We start from the raw sequence: 21,144 nt of genomic DNA on the forward strand, positions 1-21,144 counted from the left end.
GCATTGATACATTAAAGGAATTATTCCTTTGTCCATCATATACTACAAATACATTTTTCCAGTTTGTCATTTGCCTTTGACTTTGTAGTCACATCAATCTTTTCCTTTTGGTTTCTGGTTTTGAGACATCTTAGAAAGTCCTTCCCCAATCCAAGATCATCATAGCATTCACACTTGTTTTCTTCTAATACTTTATATATGTATATATAAAAGATTATAATGTTTAGATCTTTGATCCATCTGGGATTTATTCTGGGATATAAAGAGTTAAGGAAGTGATCTAGTTTAAAAAGAAAATTTAGCTTTAAAATACAATGAATACAAATTCCTGGATACCATTTATACAACATTGTTATTTTAACAATGAGAACATTCATAATTTAAAAAATAAATTCAAACAAATTTCACCTGTTTTCTAATATACATTTTTATAAGCGGTTTGATACATATATTTGTACGTATGTACACGCTTGCAACAAAATTCTATTTTTCACCATTGTTATACTGTCACTATTAAAATATTTTCCCCAGAAAGTTTCCATTTCATTTTTCTCAACATTTTCTTACTTTCCTGGATCTTGAAGATTTCTTTTTTGTTGTACTGTATTTTGCTTTAAAAAGTCTCTTTTCTATTAAGCTCACTTCCTCATGGAGAAGGGAGGTCTTTATTCTTAGCAAGAAGGAGAAGAGATTTAGTATAAACTGATAACTCAGAGAAAAATTTGATTCTTCGTAGGTTGTCACATGCTTACAATAGCTAGAAGGGGAAGAAAAAGGAAGACACTACATTTAAAGGTCTTTTAGAAACGTATGCATCCATCCCTTGAACACCCCCCAAATAACTTAAAAAATATATATGGTTAGGCTTAAAATAGTACTCTGAGCTGGAAGAAAACAGAACAATTTGGAAGGAATCCTAAATTTCATAAAGGAAAAAGATTTCAGCACTGTTCCTGGCCACCATGCAATGGGACACAGGTGGTACAGAGCCAGGTCTCATGACTTCTTCCACTCCAGGTGGGCCCCCCTCTTCTTACCATGGTCAAGGCAAACAAAAGCAGACAGGGAGAGATTCTGGACATATTTTAAAACAAACAAAAGAAAAAAAATAATCCCTAACTTCCATCCAAAATAAGACACCAGGCTTAATAATGTATGTTGCAATTCTGTATGTATTATAGAAAGAAGAGTTTACAAAGCAATTTTGCTTATTTTAAAGTAGTAGAACCTGAATCTGATCAAATCTCTCACTACCATCAAATCTCTAAAACTTCTACTAATTTCTAACTCTAATTTCTTCTTTTCTAATTTTTCTCTATATTAAGAGAGATTCTTTCAGACAAAATATTACCAACAAAAAGGGTAAAAATATTGTTCTCTTGCCTAGGGACCATAAGGAAAACTCTATTTTTACAACAGAAAGCTAAGAAAAGGTATACGAAGTATCTGCTACAGTAAGACTTTTTATTTCTAAGTTGAATCAATAACAATATCTTTTAAGGATTGCATTCCTTATCATAAACTCAGAAAGTTTAAATTTTCCTAAAGTTTTAAGTGATAAAACCAAATATACTATATAATCATTTAAATTCATCAAGATTGTTGGCTCCGCCTCAGAGAAGAAGGATAAACACCTTAGAGTATCTGAAGTGCTCTTGCGGCCTCTCTCTGCTTAGTTCTCAAGGCCTGAGTGTTCTCAAAATTATTTTATAGTACAATGTTTGTCTCTTCTGAACCCGCAAAAATGAGTCCTTCTGTGTAACAAAATTCTCCATGTAGCTGAAGATCTGCCCTCTTAAGCATCAAAACATTTCATTTTGACCATTTTGGATGGAAATCTTTTAAAACTGAGTTATACATTACTTGGTTATTATTAAGCAGAGCATATTCAGCATATTTTTTAAAGCCTTTACAATTATATTGTGACAACCTGTCCACTTTTAACTGTGGAAATATTAGAAAATACAGGTAAGAAAAACAAATCTAGAGAGGATGCACACAATTTGGGGACACGCTCTGTGTTAAAGCTGAGACATGGTCAGGTTTATTTAGTTCTGTGGAGCTACTGTGTGTCACGAATGAACTTCAGACCACTGTAATTTGAGTTCTTTTGTCTGCTTCTGCTTCTGATGCTGGTTCCTCTATTGTTTGTCAAATGAATATCATTTATATTTGCTGTCAAGGCGCTTATCAGCAGACACCTCTCAGTCTCCTGCCTACTCTGTTTCTTTTGATGATGAGGAATGTGGAAATCAGACAACTCAGCCTGACGGAAACACACCCCCAGGCAGAGTAAGCAAGCTCCGAGTGAGCCTTCTGAGAAAAGTGTAAAGCTTTAGTCATGGACTTAGTGACCTTTTCATAGGTTAGCTGAATGCTTTTTTGCTTACTCTGTGGTTCTAGGCTATGGTCTAAATAGGCAAGGTGATTCGACGGATGATTTTGGTGCATAAAATCATGGGATCATAAAATTATTCGTCTACATGGTTTGGTGTTTAGCCTTGTAATTCCTACAGAGAAAAATATCTTGGTTGTTTCATCTCCGACTATACCAAGTTCTATTTGTAACTAACTACCTTTTATTACAGTATTAAAGCCACGAGGAACATCCAAAAGTCCACTGATCGTGCCATGTGAAAAGCGTAGGGTACAGGCTCCCCTCTAACTTCCCCAGGCTGACGCTGCAGACAGAACAGCACCAGCACGCCACGTCCTAACTTCCCGGTCCTGTGTGTGGGCCCCTCGCGGGACAGGGCTACAGCCTTTTCTCCTCCTCTCGACGAAACCTTAAATCTTAAAAAGCCATTGCACTGACCGCTCAAAGGCCTGTATCACCGCAGATGCGGAGCTGACCGGGGGTTGGGATTCTGGCCTTTCGCGGTTGCTGTTAAGACAGTTATACTCTTTAACCATTCTAGACTCGGCTAAAGTTTTTTTGAGCAGTAAATTTCAATACAGATAACTTCCTTTTATTATCTTCTACTGTATTTTCTACATTTTATTTATCCTTGATTGATACTCAACTCAGGAAGTTAAACTCTTCAACAGAAAATTAGTTTCGTTTAAAAAAATGATCATAGTTATCATTTATTGAGTATTTACTATGTGACAGACACCATACATCTCATTTAATTCTCATGAAAACCCTATGAGGCAGCTTCTATTTTCCATTCATTCATTCAACAAATACTTGGTGAGCACCTACTATGTGCTACGCACTGTTCTAGGCTCTGAGATTTTTCACTAAATAAGGCATAGTCCCTGCACTCAAGGACCTGGCATTCTAGTGTATGTATAATAATATAAATAAATATATAAAAATATGTAATAAATATATAATAATACGTTATATATATCATAATATAATACATTCAATAGTGACAAAAGCTATAAGAAAAAAAGATAGGCAGGGGGGTTAGAGAGAGATGAGGTGTGTGTGGGTGCGAGGGCGGAGCTGTGATATTTTAGCCAGGATGGCTAAGAAAGGCCTCTCCGAGGAAGTGAAATCTGAACAAAAACCTGAAAGAAGTGAGCCCCTGTAGACACACGGCGGAAGAGCATTCCAGGCTGAAGGTACAACACGTGCCAAGGCCTGCGTGGGGTGTGTGGCTGCCAAGCTCCAGGAACGGCCAGGAGGCCGGTGCGAACCTGGGCGGCGAGCACGGCAGGCGGAGGAGCGGGAGGTCAGAGAAGAGCGGGGGCTGGTAGGCCCCACAGGGGCTTTTGACTTTATTCTGAATGAGACGGGAGCTGCTAGAGGCTTTGAGAAGGGGAGGAAGGTCAGTACTGCAGCCTGCTTTTACAATCAGGGCAACAGAGCTGTAGAGATGGTAAATAACCTGCGCACACACGAGCGAGCGGCAGGGCTGGGATGTGAACAGCTGGATTCACGAGCACGTCCTCTCAACTGTGGGAATGTGCCTTTCAGACAATTCCTATGTCAATATGGGAATGAGATTAGTATAAAAATATAAGATTACCATCAGAAAAGTCTTTATAATCTAAAACTTCTTCCAGCTTTATTGAGGTATTACTGACATACAACGTATGTGAGTTTAAGGAGTCCGACATGCTGGTTTGACACATGTGTATATTGTGAAGTGATTATCACCGTAAGGTTAGTCAACACCCCCATCCCTTAAACAACACTCACTGTGTAATTCTGAGTGTCCTGACTCTAAGTTCACCACCTTCTAATTCCAACAAATAACCTATCTGGCTCTTACTACAACCAACTCCTTTAAATTATACATGGCCTTTTTTTATTTAGAAAAGAATACTACTTCAGGCCAAACTAGAAGTTTCATCATGTTTTTTATCCTGTCATTTCTAAGAGCATCACATACCTTTTACAGAATTTCTGAGTACTCAGCCAATAGAGGGAATTCTTGGTCATCAGTGACTGGCCTTTCTGCTTCAGGACTCCCTGGAGGCTATGCCCATGGAAACAAGTTCTATCACTGCCCTCTTCGGTCCAGCTGAACTGAAAACTTGAAGGGCTTTTTTTTTCAACAGTTGGTGTTGAATCAACCAGTGTACTAAATTGTTTTTGTAGACTCACGACCATTTCTGGAAATGAAGGAAAAAAGAAAAGGAATAAAATAAAAACTAATGTTAAGTCACAAATAAAGTCTGTAGTTTACTTGATAGTAATGTACGAATGTTAGTTTTTAGTTTTGACAAATGCACCACGGCGATATAAGAGCATAACACTAGGGGAAACTGACAGTGGATGAGGGATGTCAAGGAACTACTTAAAAAGGCTTTAAAAAGGTGAACTTTATGTTACGTATATTTTACCACAATTAAAAAAAAAAAGAATGAACAAAACAACCTAAAGGCAGTTCTCCAGATAAAGAGTTCTGAAAGTCATAGATATATGGCATTTTAGATTTTGGTGGAAACGTAAGTTCTGTTTTGAATAATGCAATGTTCCTGAAACAAATAGATAAGATTCCTACGGACATTTCTTGCAGAGGATGATGTCTCTTTGGATGTGCATTGGAACACTTCCTAAAGAAGTGAAGAAAGTACACATGCATTTACTTTTCAAATTAAGATACTTAGCTTTTCTACAACCGTGTTGTTACTTGGCGTTAGCAAGAGGAAATGCAACTCACCCCTTCTTTTACATACCACTGATCTGTCAATGGCTGAGTGGTAGAGTGGCTTTTCACTTTTCCATAGATACCTGTACAAGGTAGAAAAACATTTGGAGCAGGATGGAGAATAAATGGACCTCAACACATTTCAGAGAAGTTTCTCTAAAGCAGTGTCTGAAATTCGTGATACCCCGTGTAATAGCTCTGACTTAGAATGACCTACTGACAAGCGTCTGTATAGAGCTTATGACCTAGGAGTAGGCAAGTAGCACTGAAGGAGGCAGCAAGGCCACAGAATGATATGCTCCTCCCCAAAGTCTCCCAGATGCCATAAGATCCCAAAGAAATGATTAATTACATCAAAATGTAGAAACAGCTTCCCTTACCATAAAATTCCCTTGCTGTCTGTTCTCATAAAGTGGAGCCACCTAAGAAATAACTGTTCCTCCCTGTCTTTGGCCAAATGCCCTTCTGCTGAGGATGAAGTTAGTGGTACTTCTGATTCTGATAACTTGTACAAAGTTAACCCTAAGTGCCCACCTTCTGATGTAGAGGTGTAATCATGGTTAATAGGTGATGGTCTTCCTGAAAATTATGGGTGACCTAAATTTTAATGAACCATACCACATTTAAAATATTCAGAGAGCTTGTCATTTGTGATTCTTTCAAATATCTTTATGTTATTTATTTTATCAAATAATAAGTGACAACATACTCAAGGTAAAAAATCTCTTAATAATAAAGAAGTTCCCTAAACAGTCTAATCCCACTCCCTAGATAAACCCACTGTTAAAAATTCCTTGTGAATACCTAATCTAGATAGATTTTCTTATGTATTTATAATAAACGCCCATACAGGTGGCAATTATGCTATAGTCAAGGAGGCACTCCTACTTCCTTGGGGTCATATGCTCAGAAGATGGGAAAGGTGGGCGATCTAAAATGATAATACTGTTTAGATAGTCCTTCTTTAAAAATTTACTTTACTTTGTTTACCTCTTCCCAAAACTACAAAAGCTACAAAAAAACAGAGGCCCACTACAAAGTCCTAACATTTTCTCCAGGATGCCACAAAGCCCCGTATGCTTTGTTTGTCCAGTCTCCCCACGTGATTTGTTTCCCCACTGTTAGAAATTAAGGTATAATTTACATGTAGTAAAACTGACCCTGTTCAGTGTACAGTTCCACTAGTTTTGATAAACACATACAGTTGTGTAACCACCACGATTAATCTACAGAACAGTTCCACACCCCAAAAATCTCTCATGCCTCTTGACAATCAACCCCTCTCCGTACCCACAGCTGAACTTGATCTCAGACAACCACTGATCTGTTTTTCTATCCCTATAGTTTAGCCTTTTCCAGAATGTCATATAAATGAAATTAGGCCATATGTAACCTTTTGAGTCTTTCATTAGCATACCGTATTTATGATTCATTCACATTTCTGGATGTATCAGAAGTTTGTTCCTTTTTATTGCTGAATAGTATTCCATTTTACAGATATGCTACTGTTTGTTTATCCGTTTACCAGCTGAAGGGCATCTGGGTTGTTGCCAGTTTTTGGCCACTGTGAATGAAGTATATCTATCTACATATATTCATATATAGATTTTTGTGTGAACTTAATATTTTGCCCATTTAAAAACCTGAATTGTTTGTCTTCTTACTATATGAGAATTCTTCATATATTCTAGATGCAAATCTTTTATCAGATATGTGATTTGCACATATTTTCTCCCAGCCTGTAGCTTCTCTTAACAGGGTCTTTTGAAGAACAGAAATTCTTTCTTCTGATGAAGTCTAATTTATCTTTTTTTTTCTTTTATGAATCATGCTTTTGGTATCATATCTAAGAAAATTTTTGCCTAACCTAAAAGGCTGCAAAGATTTTCGGCAAGTGCTTTGAAATTTTCCTCCATGTTCTTCTCAACATCTCCATGGAAACTGGAAGTCATCAAAGCAGTCTCTAAAGGGGTTTTTAGGCTTTCAACTACTGTTTATTAGTGTTTTTCATAATCGCATGCATAGGGACCCATGCTTAGCTATAGAAAATACTTTAATAACTTTTATCTGACAATATGGAAGATGACGTCCAGAAGAATAGAGAGGAAAATTAGAAATTTACGTCAGCAATGGAGGTGGGGGAGGGTAAAGCAGGTAATCAGCACGCACTGGGGCTCTGTGCCCACACATCAGTTCAGTAGTGACTTACATAAGTTACCTCACTCAGCCCAAAGCACATACTCTATGAAGGATCTTGGTAATGGATGCCCTGGACAAGCTCCTCCCTGGGGCCTGGTGTGTGTCTGGAAAATGCCATTTTGAAACTAGACGTACTTTCTTTGGTCACTAAATTCTCCCTTAAAGTAGCTAAAAAGTCAGGAAGTCTTAGATGTGCAATTGATTGTAGCACTGCAACATGAGTTTGAGCTCTAATAGCTATGTCTGAAGTGTAAGCTGTTGCCCAGTTTGAGTTCATGAATGCCTATTCACTACTGAGACGCCCAAGTGGCATGGCCCCTGAATACCTAGCCTCGCAGTATCGGTCAGGACAACCCCAGCTGGCCCCAAAAAATGAAGGTCCAATGGCTGATTCTCCAAGACAACCTAAAAACACAGGATAACCTTCTGTTCTTGCTGCTACTCTTATACCTGCTGAGATCCAATGACTTCTCCAACAAGGAAGAGGAAGGGCCCGCCCAGTTCCCCGGGTGCCCGCGGCTTTCAGAAGAAGTTCACCTCCCACCTCTTCTCCCTCATCATTATCCAACTCAAACAGGAAGAAACTGCTCATCTTCTCCCCTTTTCGGCAAGGATCCTCTCTCCCACAGCACTTTATTCATCTCTGTAAGTCTGTTTCTCTGTTTAAAAGCTCTCTTAAATTTAGAGGAAAAATAATCTAATTCTACCCGCAAAAACCGAAATTTAGTTCTTAGTTAAGAGTATAAAGCAGGCATTACTAGCCCTATTTTATTGATGAGGAAACTGGAGCTGAATGAATTATCATTTTAACTAATTTGAGGAACCTTGACTTTTCTCAAGGGATATAAAAATTACTTGATCAAATGAGTACTACTGTAAATTTACATAAACTAGAGAGATGTTAACTTTTTCTTCAAAGTCTCACAGAGACTCCAAATTCTAAGAATAGATATAAAACCGTTCAAATCAGAGATCTATAGCAATGTACCCTATATTTCATAAGATAGTGTCTCTGAAAATTTATGAGCTAACTATGTTTTAGTGCACTGAGGCTAAGAACTTAAGTCATTTGCCCACAGTCAAACAGCTGGCTGTAATACAATCAGGATTCAAGCCCTGCACTGTCTGTCTCTAACGCTACGCTCTTTCCACTCTACCACGATGGACCTACGTCAGAATGAGAGCTCAAAGTCAAACAGTGAGACTGACTGTATGGTACCCTGGATTGGATCCTGGATCAGAAGGAGGACATTAATAAAAAAGGACATTATTAGTTTAGTTAATAGTAATAGAAAGAAGAAAAAAGTTAATTTGGATAGATGGGTTAATAGTTCTCGAAAAAATGTCACAATGCTGGTGAGTCTAAACTGATGAAACTTCAGCTTTCAAATGTAAAGTAACAGACTTGAAAATAAAGTAGGTAAATCTAAAACTAGAAGAGATAACATACTTTGCCCTGGCTTCCTCCCATTTTTGTTTTTTTTCATCAATAGCTTTCTTCATAACTTGGTACCATTTTCTGAAATCAAACCATGGCTTATCTGAAAGAAATGAAATCCATGATTATGAACCAAATACATCACATTATTATAACACACACTGTTCCTCTGAGTCTTCACTCACTGATGTGACTCAGCATTTATATACCAGCCCTTGGAGATTACGGAGGGAGGTGCTGCTGTCTCCATGCTCTAACACAACTGCTGAGCAATCTGCCGTCACTCCCTTCTCTGAGTTCCTACCTGTACTGTGGCCCTAACTAAATTATACCGAAACCAAAAACGTCTGTTTCTCCTAGGTTTGACTATTACCCCCCTGGGAATAGAAGACATATTTTGTTTGTGTAGAAGACTACACAATCAGGCCTCTTCCTCCTGACCCAAATCCCAGCACAGTGCCTGGCACAGGGTGGTGCTCCAGTATGTCTAGGAGTACGTGAATTAAGGAACAAACGATGGCTATATGTGTGCAATGGCACCAGACTTCTAGTTTCATCAGCTCCTATTTCTGTTCTTCCTAATCCTAATCCAAATCCAAAGACTCTAGAGATAAGTAAGAAAGTAGACTGCATTGGACAGGTGGAGTGAGTGTGTGTTCAAGATGTCAAGGTGAGATAGACAACAGAATTGAATATACAGTCAAGCATAAAACTACACTCCTCACTCTTTTATTCAATCCATGTGGGGAGATGGGAAGAGTAGGGAGGGAAAAAATGAAATTAAAGGTAAAGCAGGAAAGAGGCTTAGAGAGTGAGGAAGTTTGAAGAAAGGAAGGCTGACAGGAGGAAGATGGCTGAGCGAAAGGCTGAATTTTTTATATATTCTCTAATGAAGATAGTCTCCCTTCAATGTCTAGTTAAAGATCTTTCAACTGGCCAATATAATCAATACTTATGGCCTTGTAGGCCACAGAGCCACAGAGGACAGGCAACTACCAAAAGAGCTATAAGGAAGAAGGAAAACTATAACAATTAATAGAACACAAGGTTCTTTGACCTTAAGTGAGTCATAACTTCTTAAACTCCTCATCAGTAATGTGGGAAGGCAGGGGACCGCGGACAGCTGGAGAGCAGAGAGAATGGGGACCACAGTCCCTGCCCTGCTGACATTGTAGGTTTATTCTGAGGGTCACGGGAAGATAATATGTCAAAACACCCTTTACTCTAAATGTCTACACAGTCTATGAAGGCCCTTTAACGTCAGAAAACATCTTGTCCAACCTTTTACTCTATGTAGGAGCCAACATGAAGCAATGTGCAGAAAGAAGCATGCTGCACATATTCTGGAAAGAACACACAAACTAATTGCCACCATTAAATCTAAGTTCCTAAAACCAATGAACATATATGTGGAATCTTTAAAAAAAAGTCAAACTCATAGAAATAGAGAGTAAAAAAGTGGCTGCCAGGGGCTGAGGGGTGCGGGAAAGAGGGCGAGATTGGTACAAGGAGACAAACTTTCAGCTATAAGATGAATAAGCTCTAATGTAAAACATGGTGACTATAGTTGGTAATACTGTATTGTATACCTGAAATGTGCTAAGAGAGAACATAAATATTCTCACACATACAAAAAGGTAAATATGCGAGGTGATGGACGTCTTAATTGACTTCATGGGAATCCTTTCACAATGCAAACACATCAAATTGCTACAATGTACACTTTAAATATCTTACAATTTTATATGTCAATTATACCTCAAAAAAGCTGAAATTAAAAATAAAACAATGAACATAAATCCTAGTGAGAACATTAAGAAACTGGAATTGAATGTAAGAATTCATGTATTTACCACACTTTATTAAGTGGATATTAGGCCAGTCACTCTGATAGATACTAAAGATACATTAAAAAAAAAAAAAAAAAGTAAAAAAGATATGGCCCCTCCCTCTAGAAGCTTGCAATCTACCTACTTGTCTGTCTGTCATTTACACAGCAGTCACTATGCGGCAGATACTCCAGGCCTTTACAAATACTGGCAGCCTAACAGGGATAGACATGCTTAGTCCGCTAGTTACAATTCAGTGTGTTAAACAACTAAGAGAAGTCTGGGCAGGAGTGGCTGTGGCAGGGTCATCGGTTCTGGTCTGGGAAGAGGTGAGCTGGGGAGTGGGTGTGAAGAGAGGCCGAAGAGGGCATTTATGTTGCGCCTTGAAGCATGAAGATGGACTTGCCAGGGATAGAAGGAGTTAGGGGGTGAGAAGGAAGGAACACTTCAGGTAGAAGGACCAACGTGAGCAAAGGCTGAAGGCATTAGAATAGACGGTACAGTCGCAAAGCTGCCAGTAAGTTCATGGTCTAGTATGGCTAGTGAGTAGGAGCTGGGAACAAAAAGCAGGCTGGCCTTTACACACAGTAGGAAGTCACTGAGGTTTTTTAGTAGCCTTGAGATATAATTAACTAATTATACATATAAAACATTCTGGTACAAGGTACAATTTGTATATATGCATACGTATATGTGTATCTGTATATTTCTCAAAGTTTCTTCCCTATATTTATTGTATCTTTTAATCCACCATTTACAATCACTTTGAATTTGATTGATAAAAAAAGTAAGTACCTTCTTCATTCTTTTCATTATATTTCTCAGCAATATTAGACAAAGACCTGGAGATACAAATAAACAAATCAATTTATTTAGAAATCATTTATTGGAAGACAGTTAAATTTTGAATTCTTCTGAAGGAAACGTATAGAACAGTACTTGAAACTGATGCCAACTTTTAATGGAGAAGCAATCACTGAAACAGGGAAGAAGACACTATAAATACTGCCACTCTTTGTTGGCATTTTAAGATTCTTTTACTTTCCAAAATAATCTTTGAAGACACAGTGCCAGAAGCCTAAAGGTATACAGATGAAGTGCTAAATGACTCTTCAGGATTTGTGTATGATGATTTAAAATCCAGAAATCAGTAGAGCAATGAGAAACACGTGTATCTACCTAAAAATAGGAAGAAAACATGATCCAAACAACCTACTAAGGGAAAATGAAATCTCTCACAACTAGCTGAGTCAAAATATTATGTAAGAAGTTAACTGTTGCTACTAGTCAATGTTCTATTAACACCTGAGAGTCTCTATTTTCTACTGAGATATAGCATATGGATTCCTTTACTCTGAATAATTAGGTAAAAACAATACAATTTTTTCCTCATAAAATTGACATACACTTACCATTCTAAATTGTCATCCAATAAAAAGAGCAGTTTCAATACCACTACAATGACAGCTACAGCTTGTACATCATATTTAACAGTTTTTGCCTTTTTAGCTATAGGATCAAATGTTAGAAAATCCACTTCTCCTATTCCAGTCACTTTCACCACGTGGCAGGTTAAATCATGCATTTCATCTGTTGAAGAATGAAACAGTAAAATGTGAATTAAATTCTTTGGCTAACTAGACTATACTAATGTGTATATCTATGAGATAAGTTTATCTTTAAATATGATACTATGCTAGAACTCTGAGACATACATTTGTAAATAAAGTAAACCAAGAAATGATATTTGTATAGAAAAATTAATGGTTGAATGCCAGCAAGGAGTACCTTCTCCTATTCTGACTTCCCAAAACACCTGCTATTTATAGGACGCACCTTGGCACCGAATGCACAGCCACACACCGCTTTTCTATTGTTTCATCCACGTTTCTTGTCTGTGTTTCTACAGCAATTTGCATTTATCTGAAACTAACTCGCCTGTAAGACCAAGAGCTTCTCTAAAAATGCACACTCACTCACCAGCAGGAAGCCTGGCTAGCACGCTGGAAGCCTGAGGTGCATCTCACTAGCTGCACTGCTTTCCCAAAGAAACTACATGCTCAGCACAGACTGCATCTACTACTCAAGGCGGAATAATGGGGGACTTGGAGCCAGAAAATCTACGGCCTATGTATTTAGGCTTTCTAATCATTAGCTTTGTGATTCCAAATTAGAGTCACCTAACCTCAGTTTCTTAATATCTAAAATGGGTTATGGTGAGGATAAACATTAAATAAGATAGCACAAGTGAATATACTTTGAAAACTCTAAAGTACTAAGCAAATTTCTTTACTCACTAATTTAAGTACCTAGGATGTACCATATTCTATTTTAATTAAATTCAAGTAGAATGGCTATTATTTATGAGCATAATAAATTGTATTATATTGAATCTCCTACACGCATTCAGTCATTAGGTCCTATTGATTCTATTCTCTTAATGTAGTATACAATACTTTAACTTTATAATTGTATATATAATATTACACATAGCATATATAGTATATATTATTATATATAGAATTATTACTATAAAGAATGGCATTTCTTGAAAAATGTCTCCCCTATTTATTTAAAATTAATTACCTTGAAACTGCTTCTCTTATGCCAAAAGTACAGAGTAATAAAAGAGCAAGTGGAAGAAATGATGAGGAAGGAAGCCAGGACAGCAGAGAAAAACTAAGCAGGACAGGGTTCTGAACTGGAGCATTATGTGGAAAGAGCGCTAGCTCTGGACTGGGACAGCTGGATTTAAGTATGTACTCAGCCATCTACCAGCCAGGCGTCACTCAGCTTGCCTGTGTTTCATCTATAAATGAGAATACCCACCTGCCACCCTTCCCACCTTCACAAATGAGGTAATATAGATGGAGGCACTTTGGAAACTCTGTAATAAAGTTCCCCACAAATTATATACATGATTGTGAAAGCTGCCAGAAATTCTCTCTGGCAGGCTCCTCAGTCCCAGTATGAGGGACATTACTAAGAAATGTGTTTGGAGTTCACTCAAAGCCATCAAAGAGGCAGTGCTTACTCAGTAAGGGTGTGTGTGACATGTTTGCTAAAACCTTTCTACCTAGTTCCAGAGATGACACTGTCATACATAAAGGCACTGAGGAGGGGCATTTGTTGCCCCAGTATGCTTAAAACCACTTTTAGCTTTCTGGGAAAGGGCCAAATACACAGGTTTCTTCTTTTGATCAACAGCACCATAGAACTGATAGTACTGTAGAGAGCAAACTTTAAATTCTGAAAATGGCAATATTCTAGAGGTCTTCTTATAATCTTATGGGTGCTTTGTCAATCAATGACACATTTTACAATATAAATCCTAAGGAGCAGGGACTTCCCTGGTGGTGCAGTGGTTAAGAATCCGCCTGCCAATGCAGGGGACGCGGGTTCGAGCCCTGGTCTGGGAAGATCCCACATGCCACGGAGCAACTAAGCCCGTACACCACAACTACTGAGCCTGCGCTCTAGAGCCCGTGAGCCACAACTACGGAAGCCCGTGTGCCTAGAGCCCGTGCTCCGCAACAAGAGAAGCCACTGCAATGAGAAGCCCACGCACGGCAATGAAGAACAGCCCCCGCTCGCCGCAACTAGAGAAAGCCCGCGAGCAGCAACAAAGACCCAACGCAGCCAAAATAAATTAATTAATTAATGAAAAAAACAAAATCCTAAGGTGCAGGGACTATTACATGTTAGTCTGTCGATCTATTTTGTGTGTTGTTTCCTCCCCACAATTAAGTAATACAAACTCAGTACAGTACATTTACAAGATACATAAAGGTAGAAGAAAGGAAAAAAGGCATTGCCATAGCTTAGAAATAGCACTTCAATATTTTGGTATATTTATTTCTAATATTTTAATGAATATTTTAATTTTATGTAGCTATGGTTATATTATATATAATTTTATAATTTGGCCTATTTCAGTTTTTATTATAACATAAACATTTGCCATGTTTTATATACTCTTCACAAACATGATTTTAAAAGCTGCATAATGTTCCACTGAATATACAAAACATTGTTTACTTAAACATTACCTTTCTGTAGGATATTTATTTCTAATTTTTCAGTATAAATAAGAAGGTCAATAACATTTGTGTATACTTTTTTTTCCTACATTTCAAATTATTTCTATTGAACAGTTTGTGAGAAGTAAAATTTCTCTATCCTGGTTCTTTTTAATACAGTCTCCAAAAAAGGCACTTAACCATATCAGATGCTAGTAGTGTCTCTCTGCCTATTATAATGGTTTTAATTCTACTTGTTACTCTCAGGAAGAGTTAGGTAAGAAATAGTATTAAATCACACACACTGGTCAGAAAATACTGCCAGCCTCATCTCTGTCCAACAGCAACTACGTGAGCTAGACACTTTCCATAACCCAGCCCGTGTCAGTTACGTGTTGGTAATTCCTTGTATTCCTTCCATATCTTAGCATTCCCATTATAAGCTCAGGATTTGGGAGTATATGAGAGAACACAGGAACTTTCCATATTTTGAAAGAACCATCAAAAAAGTAAATGAAAAAACCAAAATCCAAAACAATAATCTGATCTATGTAACATGCCAAAGCGCAGAAGTCAGACTTTACAAATTCTGGAATCTTTTTTTTTTTTTTTTTTTTAAATTAATTAATTTATTTTTGGCTGCTGCGTTGGGTCTTCGTTGCTGCGCACGGCATTTCTCTAGTTGTGGCGAGCGGGGGCTGCTCTTTGTTGTGGTGCGCGGGCTCCTCATGGCGGTGGCTTCTCTGTTGTGGAGCACGGGCTCCAGGCACACGGGCTCAGTACTTGTGGCGCACGGGCTCTAGAGCACAGGTTCAGTAGTTGTGGAGCAAGGGCCCAGTTGCTCCGCGGCATGTGGGATCTTCCCAGACCAGGGCTCAAACCCATGTCCCCTGCATTGGCAGGCGGATTCTTAACCACTGCGCCACCAGGGAAGTCCCCAAATTCTGGAATCTTAATCAAATAGCTAGTGGCTTCTGAAATCTTAACCGGAGACGTACATTCCTTAGCTTAATAAATCATGTATTTGAAAAGTTTATTTTCTTCCTTTTTAAAAAAATATTTTAAAAGTATAGACTTAATATTTACATTTGTGTATATATGTTACTCCAATTTATGTTTATTTTTATAGTTAAAATTATGTCATACATACAGTTTTACATATTGCTTTTTTCATATAATATATGTATTTTCCTCCCCTATTAAAAATACATTCAATCACATTTTTTATATTGCTTAAGCAATAATATAGTCACACCATGTTTGTATTTTCTGTTAAGAATAGAAATCCTGCATTTCTCACATTTCTAGTTTAGCAAGAAATTCAGGAATGGATTCCATCGGCAGATTCCATTCGGGTTACCTGGGTCTTGGTATATTGTGTACAACAGCTAGTAAGGCTGTCTTCACATTCTGTGTTTCATCCTACCAGACTTGGATCTCCATTTCTTTTAGGGACTGGAAATAGCAATATATTAGCAAACAACAAAAATGTTGCCATAGATTAACTTCTGGGATTTTTAAAATTAGAATTCTTTATGTAATAATCATGCTTCATGCAAATGAAGAAGTGCTGCTTTTCTGGGAAGAGTGGGTACCTAGGTAATTAATAACACATACTGAAACATATGTTACTTTACTTGTACTCAGCAAACTTACTGTAAAAACCGAACATATTCTCTCAAGCTTATCCCTCACACCAAAATAGAACTCATTATTTCTGAAAAGTGTCCTTTTACCCATTTTAAATGGTCCAAAATATTTTAAGAAAGGATTTTAAAATTAAGCTTCATGTTACTATGGACCCTGTCAGATGACTCTAATAGTCTCTGATTTGAGAAGATGCAATATATTGTTCATAATAATTTAGTAAGTCAAAGCTTGCTCATTATATACACCACACACTTACCAGGGAGATTGACTTCCATCAAGTATTTCATACACAAGATGTTTGGATGAAGATAGCAGTCTTCAGTTATGTCTGGAAAACGTGGCAAATCTAAAAATGTGGCAACTTCAATTATTTTTTTATAGATATCTTCATAGTTAGGCCAAGACTGGAATGAAAGAGATAGTCAAGGTAGCAATTTTTGCAACACAAATTATTTTAAAAACTACTTTCTGATTTTAAAAGTAATATGGGGACTTCCCTGGTGGCACAGTAGTTAAGAATCTGCCTGCCAATGCAGGGGACATGGGTTTGAGCCCTGGAGCAACTAAGCCCGTGCGCCACAACGACTGAGCCTGCGCTCTAGAGCCTGCGAGCCACAACTACTGAGCCTGAGCTCTAGAGCCCGCGAGCCACAACTACTGAGCCCGAGTGCCACAGCTACTGAGCCCGTGTGCCTGGAGCCCATGCTCCGCAACAAGAGAAGTCACCACAATGAGAAGCCCGTGCACCGCAACGAAGAGTAGCCCCCGCTCACCGCAGCCAGAGAAAGCCCATGCGCAGCAACAAAGACCCAACGCAGCCAAAATCTAAAATAAATTTTTAAAAAAGTTTTTTAAATAAAAAACAAAAAAAATAAAAGTAATATGTATTCACTGAATAAAATTTGGAATGTAGAGAAAAGCATTAAGGGGAAACGCCCATAAATCCCAAATATCCTCACTAAGCAGTTTTAAACAGTAATACTGGTAAATTAAAATTCTATCTGGCTCATAGAACTCTTACTGGCCTTACCCATGGTATAGTGAAATCATTACTTCTTGCCAATCATGGAAGAATCTGGTATACAGCTGCAACCCAACTGGAGTTACAATGTCGTCATAATCACTCCAAAGCACGACTTCCCTCTCACCCTCCTTCACCGGCACCCTCTCGCCAATCTTCAAATTCACAGCTAACAGATTTAGCTCAGTGTTACATAATATTCACATGCTTCTATGTGAGAGATGACACCAGGGTTTAAGTCTAATAGGTAAAAATGTGCAATTCAAACTTCTATTTTCCCACATTTAATAGCCTATAAGAGTGTCTTATAGAATTCAGGAAAATCTATGAGCTAATATTAATAAATTAATTCTGTTCACTTTAAGATCACCCTTGTAGTTTATTGGGTATGCTACTTATATTTCTGCAATTTCCAAACATTCTTCTTATTAATACTACATATAATTTTTCCTCATTTACTCATCCACTCACATAAAAATATTAAATTTAGAGTCTATTCTATGCAACATACTTTGGGAAATATAAAGGTGAATAAAGTGATCTCTTCAAGGAGTTTATACTCTAGAAAAGGGATCAGTGTACAAAAATAACTATAGGATGAGATAGAAAGTTATCGAGTACTACAAGCAAGAGTTTTTTTTAAGGCTTATGGGATTTCAGAAAAACTATCATTTCCGATACGGTAGGACCCCATTAAAACTAGGCCTGAATACAAACATTTTGGAAACCTGTTTGGCAGTATCTATTAAAGTTGAGTGTGGACATATTCTACAGCAAAGCAGCTCTAGCTACATATACCCAACAGAAATGTGCATGCATGTCCATGAAAAGACATGCACTAGAATGTTCATAACACTATTTGTGAAAGTCCCAAGCTAGAAACTACCCAAATGCCATCAACAATAGAGTAAGTACAAGAATAAATGTCTAGTAAATTTTGATACAGTCTCACAATGGAACATTATACAGCAAAGAAATGAATGCTCTACATGCAACAGTATGAATGAATCTTCAAAACATAATGTTAAAAGAAGCCAGATGCAAAAGAGAATGACTCCCCATATGTAAAGTACAAAACTTAGCAACTCAGCACCGAGCTTCTAGTCTACACGGTTAGAAGTCAGGAGAGTGACTGATTACTCTTGGAGTCATGGAGGTAATGACTGCAAGTGAGCATAAGGGTGGAGCTCCTAGGGTGCTAAGAAGGTTGTTTCCTGATCTCGGGGCTGGTTCAGGTTATGAAAATTCATCAGGTTGGGTACATTTGTGATATGTTCACTTTTCTGTATGTATGCCTAGTTAAAAAAAAAAAAAGTGGTAAGAGAGAAAGATAATATCAGTTCAGTAAACTATTTTGTGTAACAGAATCACTTCATACATCACCTTGTAGGAGAAATAATCTAATCGGCAAATTCAGAGTTGGAAAGACCTTTAAAAGTATATGGTCTAACTTTACAAAATCCCCAGCAGGTATATGTCTAGCCCTTCTTATAAATCTCCAGTGATGGGAACTCAATACCTTCCCTGAAGGTAGTTTATTCCATTTTTAATGGGTTTAATCATTAAAAAGTTCTTCCTTATTCTAAGCAAAAATCTGTTTCCCAACAATTTGTGCCAATAATACCATTATGTCATGTCTTGCCCATTTTCTAAATGTGTGAAGGTGTTTGGAAGCCAACTGAAGGAATGAATATTTCTCTGTTAAATGTTACTTTGGTACATTCAGCTCATATGCAATTATAAAGCACAAGGAAATGCTTTATAATGGTACAAGAGTATGCTTATAGGGACTTCCCTGGTGGTCCAGTGGTTAAGAATCCGTCTTGCAATGCAGGGGAAGCTGGTTCGATCTTAGCTGGAACTAAGATCCAGCACGCCGCGGGGCAACTAAGTCCACGTGCCACAACTAGAGAGTCCGCGCGCCGCAACTAATGAGCCTGTGCACTGCAACAAAAGATCCCGCGTGCCGCAACTAAGACCCGATGCAGCCAATAAATAAATAAACAAATATTAAAAAAAAAGAGTATGCTTATAGAAAACAATCAGTGTTAACTATGCCTGATTTTACTTTGCCTGAGGTTACAACCTTCTTTGTATTGTATTTATTTTGATACCACTATTTCAATGTCTAAACTCTTGAGTTTTATTAGGAAAAAGAAGGCTTTCAATTAGCTATATTATTAACATATGATTAATCTGTAGCTGAAGAATACAAAGTAAATTTCTGTCAATCCAAAATAGCAATGGGGCCTTTCAAGTCTTTTTTTAAATGCTGAGATACAGTAATTCTACTTGTACACTAAAATACTATTAATTGTATTCTAATCTGTGAATTTAAAAGAGAAAAAAGGAAAACATATATTCTCAGTGACTTTTGGCAAAAGCTCTCTTTTTTCTTTATAAAATTAACTTATTTAGACATCTGCTGCATTTCGCACAAAATCTGAAGCATCTTTTCAAGTTAAAACAATTAACATTACTGACAAGATTTATGGCAACCCTAATCCTTTCAAATAATGAAGGTAGGAGATGAAATTAAGTACTTTTATCTGCAAACAAAACAAACACTAGAGCAGTGAATGTTCCCCTTTGAAAAATAACCATCTCAAAAAACCAATTTAATGGATGATAAATTCATGACAAGTAATTGCAAGGTCATTAATGAAAAGGAATCTGGTAAGCTAAAAAGACTTAACATATGTGTAAAACATCCACACTAACATCCGCTCCCTTCCACCTCCGACATCACTTGAAGTGGTGGCCCAATTGTCCCTACAGGGCTGGCTATGGACTAACCCCCCCTAGACATCTGCTCCTATTCCAACCAAGGCAGGCCACTCTTGAACCACTAGCACAGCAAAGTATCCAACCTTGGGCAGAAGGCTGGGAGTACTGTTACACAGCATTGTTTTAGAGAATATGATCACAGTGTCACATTTTTCTTTCTGTCCCATTGTCCTTAGCCTGGAGAGGGGAATCAGGCTCTAATTTTGACAAGATTCCAAAACATGGATAGATAATAATTACAGTGAACATTTAATGACTGCGTTAGAATAGTCTTACTTTGACTTTTAGAAAATGCATGCATGTACAGAGCACACCCAAGGAAAGGGTCTCATAGAAGCTGCTGGGTCTTTGTATTTTCATTTGGCATGGGGAATCTCTGATGTATTAAGTAGAATAAGAGGACTACCAGAATCCTGTTTAAAACTTTGCATATTTAGTTAAGGTATAATAGTACTTTGTTTTATACTGGTCTTTGGTTATCTGCTAATTAGTCTACTTTTTACCTCAAATGTTTTGTGGAATAAGATGTAATAACAAAAGAACGACAGAGGCAGAAATAAGAAACCTAGTCTGTACTGCTCAAAGCACCATTTCTATCAGTACCACTTGCAAGATGCTTGCATAAAATATTCCTAGATCCCACACCAGACTTAATAAATCCATCCCTAACACTAGGATTAAGAATCTGTAGTTTAAACAAGCTCTCCACGATATTCTTGTGCAAAAAAAATAATAATAAAATAAAATGAAGCGGCTCTCAACCTCATTTTTCTTGTAGCCTGGAAGAGACCCTCAGATGGTTTTACTTCACAAGCTTGACAAGAGAAGCACACCCACAAATTCCAGTGATGGTTAAGATGTTGTGGGAAGCCAGGAACAAAAGAACACATCAGCTGGTTTCTATTCATGCTGCCTGGCAGTAGTAATTCTGGAAGGGAGTGGGAGTGAGGAAAACTGAGAACACCTGTTATCATAACACTCGTCTTAATTTCCCTCAGGTAGGTTTCAAACCTGTTAGATTATTACTCTAACAAAGATTGCACAAACAATCCCAAGAGCTACACACGGCCTACAGAGTAAGATGGTGAAAAAA

At 37.7% G+C, this 21,144-nt stretch overlaps 1 protein-coding gene across 1 annotated transcript in view; it reads right to left on the reverse strand.

The window, feature by feature from the left end:
- Positions 1–407: 407 nt before the first annotated feature.
- Positions 408–21,144, reverse strand: part of TAF1B (TATA-box binding protein associated factor, RNA polymerase I subunit B) — a 56,839-nt gene continuing 36,102 nt past the window's right edge. The window contains 7 exon segments of the mRNA XM_036873156.1: positions 408–757; positions 4,347–4,569; positions 5,121–5,191; positions 8,758–8,848; positions 11,370–11,416; positions 11,987–12,164; positions 16,500–16,647. Coding sequence (XP_036729051.1) covers positions 553–757; positions 4,347–4,569; positions 5,121–5,191; positions 8,758–8,848; positions 11,370–11,416; positions 11,987–12,164; positions 16,500–16,647 — 963 coding nt within the window. The 3' untranslated portion in view covers positions 408–552.

This window comes from Balaenoptera musculus, chromosome 13 (assembly GCF_009873245.2).
Source record: "Balaenoptera musculus isolate JJ_BM4_2016_0621 chromosome 13, mBalMus1.pri.v3, whole genome shotgun sequence".
NCBI classification, from domain to species: Eukaryota; Metazoa; Chordata; class Mammalia; order Artiodactyla; family Balaenopteridae; genus Balaenoptera; species Balaenoptera musculus.